Raw genomic sequence first — 19,785 nt, forward strand, 5'->3', positions numbered from 1 at the left:
CTGTTATTTTTTCCCCCACTCAGTATATACCTGCTTAGTTTTGTCTGGATGTTTACCAGTGTCTGTTTACCACTGCTTTCTATACCCTACTTCTTCTTTCTGAACTCATGTTAACGAAGTATCTCTTCCAGCAGTTTTTTCCACAGTGTATCACTCCTTTGTCTTTTGGTTGTTGCACATGAGAAGAGTCTGATGGCAGTCTAACGCTAGTTCCTTTGTGAGCCATCTGTCCTCTCTCACAGCTTTTACTCTTGGAGCTCAATGCTCTGCAGTTCTACTGTGTTGTTTATTCCTCCTACTTGGGATTTGATGTGCCCTGTAAATACATGGACTTGCATCTGTCAAGTCCTGAGGGACTCGCAGGCTTTCTCTGGATAGTGCTTCTCCCCATTTCTTCTCCCCTCTGGATCACCTAGTTTCGACACATTTTGAAGCATTTCATTCTACCCTCCGTATTTTAACTTTGCTTTCACATTTTCCATTTTTAATCTCTGTGCTGCATGCTGAGTCATTTCCTTAAGTCTTCCAATTTACTAATTCTCTCTTTAGTTATGTCTGGTTTCCTGTTAAACCTGTACAGAAGTTTTCCTTTTTAAAAAAAAAAAAACAAACACATTTATTTATTTATTTATTCATTTGGCTGTGCTGGTCTTAGTTGCGGCATGAGGGATCTTTTAGTTGTGGCATGCGGGATCTTTAGTTGTGGCATGTGGCTCTTAGTTGCAATATGCATGGGGATCTAGCTCCCTGATCAGGGATGGAACCTGCACCCCCTGCATTGGGAGAGTGGAGTCTTAGCCACTGGACCACCAGGGAAGTCCCTCCATTTGTTTTGATGACTGTATCCTTCATACCTAGAATGTCTCTTTGGTTCTTTTTCAAATCTTATTTTTTTCAAAACTACTTTGGTTTACCTATTATCTATTGCTTCTTGTACCTCTTCAAACATGTTAAGATACTTAAAGTCTCCTTCTGATTTTTCTGTCTCTACCTCATGATGGTTGAGTTCCTTGTGGGATCATTTCCTTTTCTTTCCTGGCACCTAGAAGAGCAGAGAGGGCTTTCTTCCCACATCAGTCCACAGTTATCAACTTAGGTCACATGTCTCCACACAGGGAAAAGGGGCCTTTGTTTCTTTAGACAAAGAGACCCCTGAGGGGCTGGCCTTGTCAGACCTCCAGAGTGCCCTGACATCTCTGAATGGGCATCAGGTACCCAGGACCCATCCCTGAGAGCCCCTCCAGGGTGCATGATCTCTCTGAATGGGTACCAACTGGTGAATTAATTAAGGTATCTGAGAATTTGTCAACATATTCACCTGGCCCTTTGTGACCCTGAAAAAGTCATTTAACCATTCATCTTTTTTCTGTAAAATAAAGGTATCTTCTTTATTTACAGGGAGAAAAAAAAAGTATTTTAAGTAAGTAGTATAAAACTTCAAAGAAAAGGTGGCACATTTTGTCTTAAAAACAAATAGTTTAATTTCACTTTTATCTGGAACAAAACAAGTTTAAAAGGAAACAGCAAGCGCTTTGACATGTCATCATGTGTCATTTTTTATGGTACTACTTTTGTTCAAAATGTGAAGATACAGAACCTTTATAAATTTCAGGAAGCAAAATGCAGATGAAAACAGATTGGTTATAAAATGTCAATTCACTAAATACTGCATTTTCTCTGTTTTTATGGAGAATATTTCATAGAAACACTGTATAAAATAAGGCAGACTTTTGGAAATTCAATTATAAAATTTTAGGAAAAAAGTGTGAAGTCCTAGTTTCTTTCACTTTGGGGAGTCACCTGCAAAGCCCGTCAGACAACTAGAGCAGTTTCTGAGCTCTGGTTGCTGTACAGGAGCCCTTCTCGTTGAGTGCTTCTAGAATCAGACCCACCCACAAAACAGCTTTTCCCAATTAGCATCAATCAGGAAAGTTTAACATACACAAATATTTCTATAGTGCAGTAAAAATGTCATTTTGTATTTTAAATTTGCATTATGAAAATAAGTCAGTCTGTACACAAAGTAATACATATTTAATGAATATGAATCATGTAAATTTGGTTATGGCATTTAAAAGTTGGCTTTGGCTTTGAAGTATTTTTAAATTCATAGAAAATATTGAACTTCTAATAAAATAAATAAAACATTTTAATGATACTAATAACTTCAAAATTTCTTTGCATTTTCTGTTCAATTTTAAAAGAGAAGTCATTGCACCTTCTACGATGTGAAAAAAGATCCGATTGCCATTAGCTGTTCTTAAGTGCTGAACATAACAGAGAAACTGCAACAAGACACCCTCTGTCACTGGCAGGAAATCCATCACTGTCCTTCGCGGGGGCAGTCCCGAGCTCATGTTTTAACGGACGTGAATGCAAACCATGGGTCTCACGTGACTTTCTGAAGCGCCCCCGCAGCAGGCCCAGGTACCTTGAGTGGACTAAGTCTCACTTTATGGCAATGGCATCAGATGGTGGCTACAGAAGGTTGCCGACGTCCCTGTGTGCTCTTACAGGCTCTGCAGACCGGGGGACGAAAGGACCAAGGAAATCTGACTGCCCTCAGGAATCCCAAGTGACTGGAGGGACACAGCGTCAGGGCCCCAGGCAGTGCTGCCCACTATTCAGGAGGTGGGCGGAGGCTCCGCAGCTTCATTTCATCCAGTCCCTTCCAGTATTTAAAATTGTTGTCAAGATGCTGCATTAACTCAGGCAGGTCTACAAAGGCTAGAGAAAAAAGATGGCACTGTGATACCCTTTCACAGCCTCAGTAAATTTAGACTTAGAGGCTTTCTAAGGAGAGAGCATTTTACGGAAGAGGGGCAGACAGGAGCAGACAACTGCACAGTGCTCAGCAGACACAGCAAACCCAGTGGCCGGAATGAACTAAAGCCAAGTCCTGTGCTCAGTGCCAGCAGCTCCTCTGTAACCACCTGGTGAGCTGACAACTGGTAGGTGAAGCAGAAGGGGAGCTCATCTGCATACTCACCATTTGATCAGCACCTTTGGGGCCCAGGGTGCCAGGAGCCAGGCCCTAGGCCCTGACTGGCTCTCCTGGGTGTGTCTCCCTGCTCCCCCCCCCACCCTAATTTATACCACCATCTTCCACCTGCAGCACATGCCCTAGGGCATGAGTGGGGAGCAAGTCATTTTACATACGAAGAAAATGGGGCCAGGAGAGGCCATGAATCTGGACTCAAGGAGCGGCAGAGCCTGCAGTCTGGCCCCAAAGCTGCAGCTCTTTCCACCGTCTGAGTCGTCCTTCCCCCACCTCCCAGCACCCTGAGATGGGGGTTTGTCTCCTGCCCATGGATCTGGACAGGGAGTATTAGTGGGGCCCCTTCCCTGAGAGTCCTTTACGTGACAGGCTCCTGCAGGCACTTGAGGTTAAAGAAGAGGGACGTGTACCCGTCAGAGACCAGCCTGCTCTCGGGTAGGCTACCACGTGAGGCGGGAGAAGCTGGGGGAGCAGATGGCAAAAGGGCTCCCACAGAACGACGTGGGGTTTGGAGTCAACATAAGTGTTTCTGAATCCTGGGCTCTCCACCACCAGCTGTGCAGCCCCAAGTTCGATCCTCTCATCTATGAAACCGGCACAACAACGTCTAGCCCCTGGGGCCAGGGGCAGCTGAGGAGGAAAAGTACAGAGAGCACCCCGCCCTCACGGCCCTCGGTGTCAGCTCACTGCTTCTCCTCAGCCCTTCTTCAAAGTCTGAGCCCCCAGACATATCTACAGTCAAAAACTACACTATGCACTACTTAATATGCAGTTCCCCGTTACTGAGGGAAATATGCTCAAAGCGTTCTTACCGTCCCAAGCAGCAAACATGTCTGTGATGAAGTAGTCAATGAAAGAGATTTGGGATTTGGGGATGCTGCAGGTATTTCTGTCAAAAACTGGCATCACCACAGGCAAGTCCTGTCGCTTCTCTTCATCAGTCTGCAAAGCAGAAAATGCCAGAATTACGAGACTCCAGTATCTGGCTCCACTCCCCGTCAGCAGCAACCCCTCTGCCAAAAGCCTCTCCTGGCAGCCCAGAGTACTCGTGGGGAGAAGCCGATCGCAGCACCAGCCAACAACCCGGATCTGCCACTACATACCACGTCGTCCCCGATGGGGGCTGCTCTATGCCAGGGGCACCAAGGACACCCCAACCCAACCCACATTTTCAACACCTGGAAACCTCTTGCTGAAGCTCCTGAGGTACGACTGCAAATGGTACCTGCGGTGCATGAGCACCTAGTCAGCTCAGCCATCCTCCCACCCAGCAGGCGTTTCAAGGGCCTGATCCAGGGCGGCAATGGTGAGTGAGAAACAGCCCCCTTCACAGAGAAGGGACAAGTGGCTGCTTCTCATCTTGGGCCAAATTATTTTATTTGAAAAAGTTATGAACACATTTGAGGTAAAAAAGAGCTCTGGGATGAGTTTTTTATGTACTTTGATAGACGCTTCCAGAACATCTTCAGGATTCCAGAAAGATTTGTAAAAAACTGAAAATATAATTAAGATCCTGGGGGGAAAGGCAAATGTATCTTGAAAGATATAAAGGAGTTTCTTGTTCTTTTTATTCATAAGGTTGCTTTCATCAAAGGGTCCTGGAGAAAAGGATGAGGGGATGCCTGGAGGATGATGATGAAGCAGGAGGTCTTCCTGGAACGAGGTGGGAATGAGGTGCGATTAGAATCACCGAGAGGTCCCTGCTGGAGCAGGCAACCAGGGCTGAGAGTTAAGCAGAGGGTCACACGAGGGGCAGGATGAGGGGGACTGAGTGTAAGACAAGTAAGGCCGGGGCGGGCCTGGCTAGAAGGGCTGGAGCCATCCTCTGGCTCTGGAAGGCACAGCTGTCCTCAGGGGCACCTGGATCATTGTTCCTGATGGTCCGGGCAGGCTGCCCTGTTAGGCCAGGTATAGTGAGACGATGACAGAGGGGTGGCGATACTGGGACGAGATAAATTGTTGACCAGTCGTGGCCTGTGGAGGGCCGGTCAGTGAGAGCAAGGGCTGAGGACAGGAGGTACGTGGTGTGCTCGGCCATCTGCCAGAAGCCTGACTCTGGTGGCTGAACTCTGTGGGCCATCTGGGGCTGTGGGAGAGTGGAGGACATTTCTTGAGCGGCCAGCACTGGGACAAGAATTCAGGTGTTCAGCGGGACCACAAGAAAACCTACTCTTGGGGCTTGGGAGCCTGTCCATCCAACTCTTACCCCTGGAACTGTTCTCACAGGGCAAACTGGGCCAGTCCCCCTTGTTGATCTTGACAACTGGCCAGCAGCTGCCTCCCCTGCTCCGTTCCACTTCTGTTCTGCTGTCTTGGCTGAGGCCTGGCAGTCACCAGCAGGGCCGCAGGGACTGGTTAGAAGTCACCCTGCCCTGCACACAGGTGGATCCGAGGCCTGGGCGACTGGAAGAACTAGGCCCCACAGCTAACGGCAGGTGACTTTCCCTGGAAGTGACAGTGACTCACTACAGCTCTCAACATGGAATCTCCACTTGGGGGCAGCAGGTAACCTTTGGGGGTTTTCCTAGGAGGGACTGTACCCAGCACTGTGCTGCAGAGATGTACTTATGCTAGGTGGGTGTTGAGGGTGCCGGGGACAGGGCTAAGAAAGGGGCCTGTGCTCCCTGTGTTCAGGTGGATGGTGCTAGACTATGGGTCAGGGCAGAAGCCAGCAGTAAGAGCCCCTGCCGCTCCAGGCCAGAGAGCCAAGTCGCACACGCTTGACTAGGATTGTACAGGCCAGGGAGCCCTGAGAGGCAGGGCAGAGACTATCTACACCAGTTGTCCGGCCAGGAGCACACTCCAGGAGGTGTGGAAGGTAGGGTGAGGGTGCTCTGGGAAGAGACTAAGTAGGGAATACTGACAAGTCTTGGCCTCTGCTGTTAGGCCACAGGCTGGCAGCCCCATCCCCCAGTGCTGTCGCAGGAAATTGCAGGGTTAGCTCTACGTGAGTCTCTGCCCTGGTGTGTATGGGAAGGGGTGGAGGGTGCAGGAATAGCCTCAGGTTCACAGCCCACTGGCCTGTCTGGCTCAGAGAGCAGTACCACAGGGTGGGTGCTCTCCTGGCACTCCCCCCTGCTCGTGCTGGATAATGAACCAGCTCTCTTGGGAAAGCCATAGCAGAGGCTCACTGAGCTCAGCAGTTCATGGCTCCAGAGGCTTTTCTGTCAGTGCTGCACTCTAGGCCTGCCCTCCCCTCCACATGGAAGCAGCTGCCTTGTTGAAGGGCAGTGAAAACGCTCATGCTTGTATTTCTTCTCTTTGGCCCAATGTGACAGGTACATGGAGCTTCTCAAGCCCTTATTCGCTTTTGAAGACCACTGTTTGCCAGTGAAGTCCTCCGTGCCCATGCCCCACTTCTAGGCCACCAATGAGATCTCCATGCCTGGGAGACACTCAAAGATTCTACAGTAACCAAGTGAATCTCCAATCAAGAAAAAGTCATATTCAAAATGGTAGGAAGTGTCATGGTATTTTTACTCACCCTTGCCCCACTCCTCCCTAGCACAGTCTTGGTCCAGATGAGACAGCAGCCCAGCTCTCAACTGTTTAAATCGAACTGGAAGGAGTGTAGAGCTGACCTCATTTACAACATTCCAACCTGTCTGGAGTTTGTCTAAAGGACTAGCCTCTATTTCACCTAATCCAGCTCTCAGGTGGAAAAGCAATGGTTACTGCCTGGGAAAGCTGCATGGAGATGACAGACACACAGATGCCTGGGGTAAGAGATTACAGGTGGAGACAAACAAATGCACCATTTAAGGCCCCAAGGAAAAGCCTCTTGGGAAAATTAAGATATTCAAAAGCAGCTGTATATAGAGGGGAAATGTCTCGGGCAAGACATGCTCAGAAAAGACCTGAAGAGACCGTAAGCTTTCACACTGGGCTAACCCCGAGACTCAGAGCATGCCCAGATAATTAGCGAGACTTTCCTGGCACAGAGCCAAAGTGCAAAGACTGGGAGAGGTGGCTGTTTTTAAACGTCCAATTTTCAACAACAGAAGAAACCACAAGCCCAAAGAAACAGAAAAACATAACCCATTCAAAAGAAGAAAATAAATTGGCAGAAACCATCCCTAAAGAGGTACCCGCAATGATTTATTAAAGACTTCAAAACAACTATCTCAAATATGCACTAGTGCTAAAAGAAAACATGGATTAAATGCTAAAGGAAATCAGGAAAATGATATATGAACAAAATGAGAGTATCAATAAAGAGACAGAAATTATAAAGAAGAGCCGAATAACAATTCTGGAGCTGAAAAACACAAAAAGTGAATTGAAAAATTCACTAGAGGGGGTTCAACAGCAGATCTGAGCAGGTAGAAGAAAGAATCAATAAAAATTTGAAGATAGGACATTTGAAATTATCAAGTCTGAAGAGGAGAAAGAAAAAGAAATAAAAGTGACAAGACCCTAAGTAATTTACAGGAAACCTCAAACAAATACATGCATTATCAGAGTGTAGGAAAGAGAAAAGAGAAAAAAAAAAAAACAGCAGAGATTATTTAAAGAAATAATAGCCCACTGGGCATATACCCAGAGAAAACCATAATTCAAAAAGACACATGCACCCAATGTTCACTGCAGCACTCTTTACAATAGCCAGGTCATGGAAGCAACCTAAATGCCCACTGACAGACGAATGAATAAAGAAGATGTGGTACATGTATACAATGGAATATTACTCAGGCATAAAAAGGAACGAAACTGGGTCATTTGCAGAGACGTGGATGGACCTAGAGACTGCCATACAGAGTGAAGTAAGTCAGAAAGAGAAAAACAAATACCATATATTAACGCATATATGTGGAATCTAGAAAAATGGTAGATGAACCAGTTTGCAAGGCAGAAATAGAGACACAGATGTAGAGAACAAACGTACGGATACCAAGGGGGGAAAGCGGGGGCGTGGATAGTGTTGGTGGGATGAACTGGGAGATTGGTATTGACAATATATACACCAATATGTATAAAATAGATAACTAATGATCCTGCTTTATAAAAAAAAAAAAATTCAAAAAAAAGAGGAAGAAATAATAGCCTGTAACTGCCGTAACTTGAAGAGAAACACAAATCTACAAATCCAAGAAGGTAAACGACTCCAAGTAGGATAAACCCCAAAACAACCATATTGAAACACATTATAACCAAACTGTCAAAAGCCAAGACAAAGTGAGAATCTCGAAAGCAGCAAGAGGAAAGTGACTCATCACATACACACAAGAAGACAGTCTCAATAAGACGATCAGCTGATTTCTCAGCAGAAACCTTGGAGGCCAGTAGGCACTGGGATAATTACATAAGGGGCTAAAAGAAAAAAAAACTGTCAACCCAGAATTCTATATCTGGCAGAACTGTCCTTCAAAAATGAGGAAGAAATGAAGACATTCCCAGATAGACAAAAGCAGAGAAAATTTATTACCACTAGATCTAGCCTACAAGAAATGATAAAGGGAGTCTTTTCAGGTTGAAGTGAAAGGAAGCTAGATGGCAACTTAAAGTCATAAAGATATAAAGATCTCCAGTAAAGGTAAATACATAAGCACATATGAAAAAGAGTATTATTGCAATTTTGGCTTGAAATTCCACTTTTTATTTTCTACAGGATTTAAAAGACAAGTGCATAAAAACTACAAATCTGTGTTAATAGGCACACAATATATAAACTGTGACATCAAGAACATATTTGTGACATCAAGAACAAAGTGGGGGACCTCCTTGGTGCCGCAGTAGTTAAGAATCCACCTGCCAATGCAGGGGGCATGGGTTCGAGCCCTGGTCTGGGAAGATCCCACATGCCGCGGAGCAACTAAGCCTGTGCGCCACAACTACTGAGCCTGCACTCTAGAGCCCTTGAGCCACAACTACTGAACCTGTGTGCCACAACTACTGAAGCCCGTGCACCTAGAGCCCATGCTCTGCAACGAGAAGCCACCGCAATGAGAAGACCATGCATTGCAATGAAGAGTAGCCCCCGCTCACCGCAACCAGAGAAAGCCTGTGCCCAGTGACGAAAACCCAGTGCAGCCAAAAAATAAAGAAATGTATTTAAAAAAAAAAAAAAAAAAGGTGGGGTGGAGAAACAGCTGTAGAGGAGTTTGTGTATACAACTGAAATATAGGCTGGTATCAACTTAAAATAAACTGCTAGAACTTCAGGATGTTATAATGTAATTTCTACGGTAACAGTAAAAAAAAAAGTTACCCATAGAATATCTGCAAAGGAAATGAGAAGTGGATCAAACATGGTGCCACAAAAAGAATCAAACACAAAGGCGGTAATGGAAAAAATGAGGGACAAAAAAGCTATAAGACATGCATAAGACAAAGTGGCAAAAGTATGTCCTTCTCTGTCAGTAATTATTTTAAATGTAAATGGATTAAACTCCCCAATCTAAAGGCACAGCTGGCAGAATGGATAAAAACACATGATCCAACTATACTTTGTCTACAAAAACTCACTTACATTAGATACCAGGACATAGGTTGAAAGTGAAAGGATGGAAAAAGATATTCCATGCAGATAACCAAAAGGAAGCTGAGGTGGCTTTGGTAATATCAGACAAAAAAGACTTTAAGTCAAAAATGGTTCTAAGAGACAAAGGACATTATTAACAAATGGGTCAATTCACCAAGAAGATTTAACAATTATAAGCACATATGGACCAAACAATTGGAGTTCCAAAATATATGAAGAAAACACTGACAACTGAAGGGAGAAACAGACACTTCTACAATAATAGTTGGAGACTTCAATAACACACTTTGAATAATGGATAGAACAGCCAGATCAATAAGGAACTAAGGACTTGAACAACACTGTTAACCAACTGGACCCAATAGACATAGAGAACATTCACCCAAAAACAGAACATATTTTTCTCAAGTGCAGATGGAACATTCTCCAGGATAGAATATATGTATGTTAGGCCACAAAACAAGTCAATGAATTTTAAAAGATCAAAATCATACAAAGTACCTTTTCCAATAACTCGTCTCTAAATGTTTGATAGAATTTGCCTGTGAAGCCCTCTGGTCCTGGACTTTTGTTTGTTGGAAGATTTTTAATCACAGTTTCAATTTCATTACTTGTGATTGGTCTGTTCATATTTTCTATTTCTTCCTGGTTCAGTCTGGGAAGGTTGTACCTTTCTAAGAATTTGTCCATTTCTTCTAGGTTGTTGAGTTTATTGGTATATGATTGCCTGGAGTAGTCTCTTATGATCCTTTGTATTTCTGTGTCGTCAGTTGTAACTTCTTTTTCATTCCTTATTTTATCAATTTGAGCCCTCTCCCTTTTTGTCTTGATGAGTTTTCTCAAGAAAAAGGTTTATCAATTTTATCTTTTCACAGAACCAGCTTTTAGTGTCATTGATTTTTTTCTGTTTTCTTCATTTCTATTTCATTTATTTCTGCTCTGATCTTTGTGATTTCTTTCCCTCTACTAACTTTGGGTTTTGTTTGTTGTTCTTTCTCTAGTTGCTTTAGGTGTAAGGTTAGGTTGTTTACTTGAGATTTTTTTCTTGTTTCCTGAGGTAAGATTGTATACCTATAAAATTCCCTCTTAGAACTTCTTTAGCTATGTCCCACAGGTTCTGGATTGTCATGCTTTCGTTTTCATTTGTCTCTAGGTATTTTTTGATTTCCTCTTTGATCTCATCAGTGATCCACTGGTTGTTTACTAACATATTGTTTGGCCTCCACGTGTTTGTGTTTTTTAGTTTTTATTTCTTGTAGTTGATTTCTAATCTTACAGCCTTGTGGTTGGAAAAGATGCTTGATATGATTTCAGTTTTCTTAAATTTACTGAGGCTTGCTCTATAGCCCAGCATGTGATCTATCCTGGAGAATTTCCATGTGCACTTGAGAAGAATGGGTATTCTGCTGCTTTTGGATGGAATGCTCTATAAATATCGATTAAGTCCATCTGCTCTAATGTGTCATTTAAGGCCTGTGTTTCCTTACTGATTTTCTGTCTGGATAATCTGTCCAGTGATGTAAGTGGGGTGTTAAAGTCCCTCACTATTATTGTGTTACTGTTGATTTCTCCTGTTATGGCTGTTAGCAATTTGCCTTACATCATGAAGTGCTCCTATGTTGGGTGCATATATATTTACAAGTATTATATCTTCTTCTTGGACTGATCCCTTGATCATTTTGTAGTGTCCTTCTTTGTCTCTTATAACAGTCTTTAAAGTCTATTTTGTCTGATATGAGTATTGCTACTCCAGCTTTCTTTTGATTTCCATTTGCATAGAATACCTTTTTCCATCTCCTCACTTTGTCTGTATGTGTCCCTAGATCTGAAGTGGGTCTCCTGTAGACAGCATATATAAGGGGTCTTGTTTTTGTAATCATTCAGCCAGTCTATGTCTTTTGATTGGAGCATTTAATCCATTTACATTTAAGGTAATTATCGATATGTATGTTAACTGTTTTAGATTTGTTTTCGTAGGTCTTTTTTCTTCCGTACCTCTTTTGTTCTCTTGTGATTTGATGGCCATCTTTAGTATTGTGTTTGGATTGCTTTTTCTTTTTTGTTTATCTATTGTAGTTTTTTGGTTTGCGGTTACCATGACATTTTGATATAGCCGTCTATATATATACAAGATTGTTTTAAGTTGCTGGTCTCTTAGTTTCAAATGGATTTCCAATATCCTGTGTTTGTACTCTCCTCAAAACCTCTTTGCTGGTTTTGATATCATATTTGTGCGTGGATGATTCCCTACCTTTACTGTATGTTTGCCTTTACTGGTGAGCTCTCCCATTTGTAATTGTTTGTAGTTGTAAAGTTCCTTTAGCATTTGTTGTAAAGCTGGTTTGGTGGTACTGAATTCTCTTAGCTTTTGCTTGTCTGTAAAGCTTTTAGATTTCTCCATCAAATCTGAATGAGAGCATTGCTGGGTAGAGTATCCTTGGTTGTAGGTTTTTCCCTTTCATCACTTTAAATATATCTTGCCCCTCTCTTCTGGCCTGCAGAATTTCTGCTGATAAATTGGGGATTCCCTTGTATGCTATTTGTTGCTTTTCTCTGTCTTTAATTTTTGTCAGTTTTATTAATATGTGTCTCAGTGCGTTCCTCCTTGGGTTTAACCTGTATGGGATTCTCTGCGTTTCCTGGACTTGAGTGTTTCCTTTCCTGTGTTAGGGAAGTTTTCGGTTATTATCTCTTCAGATATTTTCTCAGGCCCTTTCTCTCTCTCTTCTCTTTCTGGGACCCCTATAATGTGAATTTTGGTGCATTTAATGTTGTCCCAGAGGTCTCTGAGATTGTCTTCATTTCTTTTCATTGTTTCTTCTCTTTTCTGTTCCGCAGCAGTGATTTCCACCAACCTGTTTTCCAGCTCCCTTACTTGTTCTACTACTTCATTTATTCTGCTGTTGATTCCTTCTACTGTATTTTTCATTTCAGTTACTGTATTGTTCATCTCTGTTTGTTCTTTAAATCTTCTAGCTCTTTGTTAAACATTTCTTGTATCTTCTCAGTCTGTGCCTCCATTCTTTTTCCATGATCTTGGATCATCTTTACTATTGTTATTCTGAATTCTTTTTCAGGCAGACTGCCTATCTCCACTTCACTTAGTTGTTGTTCCAGGGTTTTATCTTGTTCCGTTGTCTGGAACATATTTCTCTGCCATCTCATTTTGTCTAACTTTCTGTGTTTGTGGGCTCCGTTCCTTGGGCTGCAGGACTGTAGTTCTTCTTGCTTCTGGTGTGTGCCCCCTGGTGGGTGAGGTTGGTCCAGGGGCTTGTGCAGGTTTCTTCATGGGAGGGACTGGTGTCTGCCCACTTGTGGGTGGAGCTGGATCTTGTCCCTCTGATGGGCAGGGCCATGTCAAGGGGTGTGTCTAGAGGTGGCTGTGAGCTCAGGACAACTTCAGGCAGCCTGTCTGTTGATGGCTGGGGCTGTGTTCCCACCCTGTTGGTAGTTTGGCCTGAGGCATCCCAGCACTGGATCCTGCAGGCTGTTGGGTGGGGCCAGGTCTCAGTGCCAAAATGGCAACCTCCAGGAGAGCTCACACCAAGGAATATCCCGTAGGGACCTCTGCCGCCAGTGTCCTTGCCCTGGCAGTGGGCCACAGATGACCCCCATCTCCTCAGGAGACCCTCCAAGACCCACAGGTAGGTCTGGCCCAAGCTCATATGGAGTCACTGCTTTGCCCTGGGTTCCAGTGGATGTGAAACCTTGTGTGTGCCCTCCGAGAGTGGAGTCTGTTTCCCCCAGTCCTGTGGAGCTCCTGCACTCAAGCCCCACTGGCCTTCAAAGTCAAATGTTCTGGGGGCTCCTCCTCCTGATGCCAGACCCCCAGGCTGGGGAGGCCTGACGTGGGGTTTAGAACTCTCACTCCTGTTGGAGAGCCTCTATGATATATATTTTCCAGTTTGTGGGTCGCCCACCTGGTGGGTATGGGATTTGATTATATTGTGAAAGTGCCCCTCCTACCATCTCGTTGTGGCTTTTTGTCTTTGGATGTTGAATATCTTTTTTGGTAGGTTCCAGTCTTTTTCTGTTGATGGTTGTTAAGCAGTCAGTTGTGATTTTTGTGTTTTCGTAAGAGAAGATGCACTCAAGTCCTTTCTACGCCACCATCTTGTCTCCTGTAATTTTTTCTACTGTCTGTTTTCTATTTCCTCATTTTTTGCTCTTATATTTATTATTTCTTTCTTACTTACTTTGGCTTTACTTTGTCTTCTTTTTCTAGTTTCTTAAAGAGAAATCTAAGTCATTAACTTTAGGGCTTTTTCTCTAATTACAAATGTCCCTTCTAATCACTTTTAGTTGCATCCCACAATTTTAATATACTTTTATTAACATTTAATTCTATATATTTTCTAATTTCCTTTATCTGACCTATGGATTATATAGGAATGTGTTGTCAATTTCTGAATAGTCGGTGTTTACCTAGATACCTTACTGTTACTGATTTCTGATTTAATTCCACTGTGGCTGGAGAACATATTCTGTATGATTTAAATTATTTTATCCTCTACAATGCAATGTTATAATTTGTGCTTAAAATAGTTCTATGTATTTAGAGAAATTAAAAGGAGGAAAAAATCTTTTATAGTTACCCAGCTGTTTACCATTTTTTAAAGTGTTTTGTCTTTTTATTTTTATTTAGTTATAATTGACATACAACACTATATTAGTTTCAGGTGTACAACATAATGATTCGATATTTGCATATATTGCAAAATGATCACCATAATAAACCTAGTTAACATCTGACACCATATATAGTTACAGAATTTTCTTCTGGTAATAACAACTTTTAACATCTACTCTCTTAGCAACCTTCAAATATACAGTACTGTATTAACTACAGTTGCCATGCTGTACATTATAACCCCGTGACTTATTTACTTCATAACTAGGAGTTTGTACCCTTTTGACTCCCTTCACCAGTTTTGCATCCCAACTTACTCATCTGGCAACCACCAATCTGTTCTCTGTAAGATTCCACATATAAGTAAGATCATATGGTACCTGTCTTTTTCGCTTAGCATAAAGCCCTTAAGGTCCATCCATGTTGTCAAAAATGGCAAGAGTTCATTCTCTTTTAACGGCTAAATACTGCGTGTGTGTGTGTGTACACACACACACACACACACACACACACACACACACACACACACACACACACACACACACACACACACACACACACACACACACACACACACACACACCTTCTTACCCACTTGACCCATCAGTAGATGTTTAGGTTGTTTCCAACTTGGCTATTGTAAATAATGCTGCAATGAACATGGGGGTGTGTACAGCTTTTGGGGTTCGTGTTTTTGTTTTCTTTGGATAAATACCCAGAAGTAGAATTGCTGGATTATGGGGTAGTTCTATTTTTAATTTTTTGAGGAACCTCTATACTGGCTGCACCAATTTACATTCCCACCAACAATGCGTAAGGGCTCTCTTTTCTCCACATCCTTGACAACACTTGTTATTTCTTATCTTTTTGATAATAGCCATTCTGACAGATATGAGGTGATATTTCACTGTGGTTTTGCTAGTTACCATTTTTGGTGCTTTTCATTCCTTCCTAAAGATCCAAGTTTATATCTAGTATCATTTCCTTTCAGCCTTAAGAACTTCCTTTAGCATTTCTTACATTGCAGGTTTACTGGTGATGAATTCTGTTAGCTTTTCCTTGTCTCACAATGTGTTTCTTTTGCCTTCATTCTTGAAGGATATTTTCACTGGATACAGAATTCCAGGGTGACAGTTTTCTCCTAACAGCATTTTAAAGATGTTGTTCCACAGTGTCTTCTGGCCTTCATAGTTTCTGACATGAATTTATAAAAGATGAGAATCACTGTTCTCTTTATAAGTAATCTTATCATTTTTCTCTGGGTGGTTTCAAAATTTCTTCTGTATCTTTGGCTTGTAGCTGCTTGACTGCGACGTGCCTGGGCATGGGTTAGGAGTTGTTGGTTTCTTAAATCTGTATGTATGTATCTTTCACTAAATTTGGAAAAATTTTAGCCACTATATTTTCTAATTTTTTTTCTGCCTCACAAGAAATTTTTCCTACCCAGAGAGACTATGAAGGGCAGACAACAGTGTAATTAACATCTTTAAAGTCCTATTAGGAGAAAATGTCAAATATCCAGTGAAAATATCTGGCAAGAATGAAGGCAAAATAAAATACATTTTCAGACAAGGGAAAACTAAAAGAATTATAACCAGTAAGCCTGTAATACAGGCAATGTTCTTCAAGGACAGAATTGCATTTAGAACTCTACTTCCTAGTTTTAAGTCCATTACTTCTTACGGTCCTTATGGTGTTTCTCTCTCTTTTACTTAAGGAATTAAGAAGCTGCATCTTACCTGAGAAAAATATTCTTCTGAGATACGTGCGGCCCACTCAATGCACTGCTCCAGGGGTCGGCAGGGATTGGACACATCAGCACACTTAATCAGCATTCGTTTGATCAAACTGCGGTTGTCTGGAGTTCTGAGCATAGTGATTATGGCTTCTTGATTTTTATCAGTTTCCTAAAACATGAGTGGAATTCAAAGCAATCAAAATGGGGCCCCAGGTACCAAGCCGGTTTACTCCTGCGGTCCCACTGTAACCACAGTAAGGCGCAGCCCAGGATCTACAAGTTAGGATCTCACAAGACAGTGCGGACGATACTCTGCGGACTGAGCTTGGCCCCTTACTCTACAAACGGGAAAACCAAAGCCTAGTGAGATTCCAGCAGGACCCAGAAGTAGAGGGTAGCGCTGGAGGTTGGCGTATCTGCCTTTCCTCTTCTTTTTGGCTCTTCCTCTCACTCTGTTTCTCACAGTTACCTTTTCTTTCTGTTCTATTACGTCTATCATGCTCCCTTGGTAAGCACTCAAAAGACTGGCTTTATCTTTTATTATATTCACTAAAAAACAGAGTGAACTGAAAAATAAAAGATTTCTCTGCCCTCATAACAAAGCATCTTATAGTCCACCAGGGGCTCTGCTTCTCACATGCCAATCTCCAATCACCTAGCTCTGTGAGAGGTATGATCTTGGGAACTAGCTGTCCGTGTACCGAGGCTGTGTCAGATATAGTGATATGTCCTCAACACTGCCCTAACATCTTATGGTGTACAGAGGACTTAGTCATTCTCTTTTGGTCTGCACTCACAAAAAGGTCCTGTGGTAGGCATGAAAATCAGTATTATTTACACTATTACATTTTACAGATGAGAACCCTGGGACTCTGAGAGGTGAAGAAACTTATCCAAAGCTACCCAGCTGAGCCAGGGTAAGAACCTAAGTTCTGCCTTTAGTCCTGGATTCTGTCTATTCACAGTACCACATGCTATCTGATTCACAAGGAGCCCCTCTGGATATGGAATCTCAATCCAGGGTGTGAGGGACTCTCTGCTTATTGGCCCCCTGAAGCAAATGCAGATTGGAAGAGGGAGTCCTGGGGCAAAGAACATGGTAAGAGGCATGGGCGAGCATCTCCTCATTCTGATCCTGTGCCCATCGGGCAACTTTCCAGGAGTCGGTCATGTGATTTCTGTGCGTAGTCACAGTAGTCTAAGAAGGCCTGATGATCCTGTCTCAGTGGGGACAGATCTACCATCAAGATGGGTAGGAGGCATCCCGAGCCCAGGCTGCCTAGTCTCCTGGAGAGCGCCAGAGTGGACACTGCAAGTGACCTCAGTAGTTCTCCTTGTTTCCCACTGCCAACCATGTTTGTGCTGACCCTTCTCTCTTCAGGTGTGTGACTACACTGACTACAGTACTGCCAGCTGGAAACCATTTTCTTTCATGATACTTTGTCCCTGCTCTGACCCACTGGATACTGATTTCCAGTCTCTCAGAAGTAACTCCAAGTACCGACAAAAGAGATGAGAAACGTTGACTGTCAAGTGGAATGGAAAACTCAGCTAAGTCTAGGAACTTCCCAGAATAGATGGAGGAAACCCAAGTCTACGAGGTATGTGGTTTCTTTCTGTGGGAATGGGGTCAGCCAGGAGCAGCAGCCCAGGCAATAACCAGCCCTCTCCAGGATGGCAGGGCATGAGTCAGTGAGAGGCTGGTGTGGGTGCCTCTGCTCTGCAAGTCCTTGGGAAGGGAGTGAAGTCAAAGGCAGACTGACAAACTGGAGAACAGGGAAGGGTGAAGGGAGCAGAGTTCTCAACAGAGTTCTCACCTTGAATCTAGTATAACAGATACCATCTATTCAGTGCCATGCCCATCAGTCCTATGCCTTGAGACCTGTTATACCCATTCTACAGACAAGGAAGTGGTGAAGGAGAACTAGGATGAGAACTCAGACTGGGCTGCTTCCTCAGCCGTGGTCTCCTGCCTGGGGAAAGGGTTAATGTTCTCCTTGCCAGGAAGTTGTTCTGGGCTCCATGCCTCAAATCCAAAAATAAGGAGCAACGATAATGTCACCCTTGTGGTCCAAATACCGAATCCTTCCCAACCCCACCCTCCTCTGACATAGACCAACAGAGGACAGCTGCTGCTACCACAGAATACGCACGGCAGGGCGTGGCTGGTGAGAGACCTCATGGGCTCCAACGGACCCCAAAATGCGCAAGAAGAGGGGAAGGGGGCAACTGTTGAGAAAGGGCTCAGGAATGGCCCACCCATCTAAAGGTAGTTTATCTAAAACCTGACCCTCCCTTCAGAGTTTTCATATCTATTTTTGTATATCCTATTTTTTTTTCCTTCCAAGTTTTTGTACTTTAACTTTTTAACCAATGGAAATGAAATTCAGTGAGCCCAATGGGGGTAATGATAACACTCGTGATATCCTAGGCCCATGCTTCCCCACAACACATAGGAATAAGGGCCCCAAACACAGGCTCCCTTTGCAACCAGCTCGCTTACCCCATCTTCCTCTAATGCTGCCAAGGGCTTGTTGATGCTGTTGACAAATTTGTTGACGTGCTCAAAGTGCTTTGTCATTTCTGTGGCTAAGACCATGTCGATAATACTCTGGCGCAGCATCCGGTAGTCATTCCTGTTTCAGACAACAAACGAGAGAGGCTGCTGCCGGTTACTGATCCAGACCAGACAGATGTTCCTGAAAACAAGCTATTATCTAGGACACATGTCCACTGTGGCTAAAATTCTAATGCACTGGAAGTCAGTGGCAGGGCATACTTTAAAAGAATGTGGAAGTTAAAGGTTTTACTGCCTCGATTGCTGTTAGCAAGGGGAACCTGAACAGAAGTTAAAATCAGAAGCTTATGGGTAAGACTATAGACACAATGTTCATGGTGGTGTCGTTCTGAAGTAAAAAGCACATAGTTCTTAAGATAAAAAAAGATGGAATGCAGCAGGGGTGACCAAAGCCAGCTCTCTGAATGAAGACGGAGGTCTGGGTTATGAAGAATGTACTCTATACAGAGGAACCTTGAGACCCAATAATTTTAGTGCCCAGAAACGTAGAGGGCAGACCTTCTGAAAGCTGAGAGAATCACAGGGCATACTTGATTACCTCTTCCTCCAGCCCTTGTTTTTATTTAATTACTTTAAAGTTTTTATTTTTTGAGAATGGAAATGATATAATTAAAAATTCAAAAGGTACATAAACTGCCATCTCCATTCAGCCCCAGCTACGCTGCTCCTTTCCCTGGAGACAACCAAAGTTACCAGGGTCTTGTGAATTTTTCCAGAGGTAACTGATATACATACAGGCAACTATGAATAAACTAACTTTAAGTCCACGTATGAAATTCTAAAACATGGCAAAAGGGGGTTATTTTTAAAATCCCTTAAAAGTTTAAAAGCCTTCCTTAAAAATCCAAATTGGTAAGTGTTCCTCATGACAGATCACTTCTTCCACCTAACAGTTATCAGGCCCCACACTAGACACTGAGGGCACAGTGAGGAAGAGAAGACATATGACACTGTGATCTTACAGCGCTTAACAGTCAAACCAGAATCAGGCAAACGAAGGAACCTGGGACTGAACAATTAATGTGAGGGGTCAGGGAAGGCTTCCGCAAAGAAGTGACGTGTGAACAGAGACAACGACGAGACGTCTGCTGGGCAGAGTGGAGTCTTCCAGGCAGAGATGTAAGGTGACAGCTTCTCTGGGTCTCTCGAGGTGTCTGCCTTATACTTTGTCGTCTTGGAATGTCAAGACACAAAGGAACTGAACCTTGAAAACATCGTGCTGAGTGAAAGAAGCCAGACACAAAAGACACATATTGGGGATGCTTCCATTTATATGAAGTGTGCAGAACTGGCAAATCTATGGAGAGGGAAAGCAGACCTAGAGCTGTGGGAGTTGAGGGGGGAATGGGGAGAGACTGCCA

The 19,785-nt window shown here is 43.3% G+C and overlaps 1 protein-coding gene and 2 long non-coding RNA genes across 8 annotated transcripts in view; 2 read left to right on the plus strand and 1 right to left on the minus strand.

Annotated features, from left to right (window-relative positions):
• Positions 1-879: 879 nt before the first annotated feature.
• Positions 880-19,785, minus strand: part of PDE8A (phosphodiesterase 8A) — a 137,310-nt gene continuing 118,404 nt past the window's right edge. For both annotated transcript variants that reach the window (XM_079912638.1, XM_079912637.1), the window contains exons 19-22: positions 18,350-18,482; positions 15,848-16,015; positions 3,811-3,940; positions 880-2,727 (exon numbers count right to left, since the gene is read on the minus strand). In XM_079912638.1, coding sequence (XP_079768764.1) covers positions 2,621-2,727; positions 3,811-3,940; positions 15,848-16,015; positions 18,350-18,482 — 538 coding nt within the window. In that variant the 3' untranslated portion in view covers positions 880-2,620. The remainder of the gene's footprint in view (positions 2,728-3,810; positions 3,941-15,847; positions 16,016-18,349; positions 18,483-19,785) is intronic.
• LOC307181802 lies at positions 3,812-15,927 on the plus strand. Of its 4 annotated transcripts, none has more exons than XR_013827056.1 (4): positions 3,812-4,204; positions 4,577-5,503; positions 6,277-6,453; positions 15,826-15,927. It is a non-coding gene; the product is annotated as an uncharacterized lncRNA (long non-coding RNA). The 4 variants fall into 4 exon arrangements; XR_013827057.1 differs by having other exon boundaries at positions 4,577-4,672; positions 5,225-6,453; XR_013827058.1 differs by having other exon boundaries at positions 4,577-4,661; positions 5,225-6,453.
• On the plus strand, positions 15,965-18,329 carry LOC307181803. 2 transcript variants are annotated; one of them, XR_013827059.1, is made up of 4 exons: positions 15,965-16,100; positions 16,702-16,763; positions 17,228-17,447; positions 17,961-18,329. It is a non-coding gene; the product is annotated as an uncharacterized lncRNA (long non-coding RNA). The 2 variants fall into 2 exon arrangements; XR_013827060.1 differs by having other exon boundaries at positions 15,995-16,763.

The sequence above is a fragment of the Stenella coeruleoalba genome (assembly GCF_951394435.1).
Source record: "Stenella coeruleoalba genome assembly, chromosome: 2".
Lineage (NCBI taxonomy): Eukaryota > Metazoa > Chordata > Mammalia > Artiodactyla > Delphinidae > Stenella > Stenella coeruleoalba.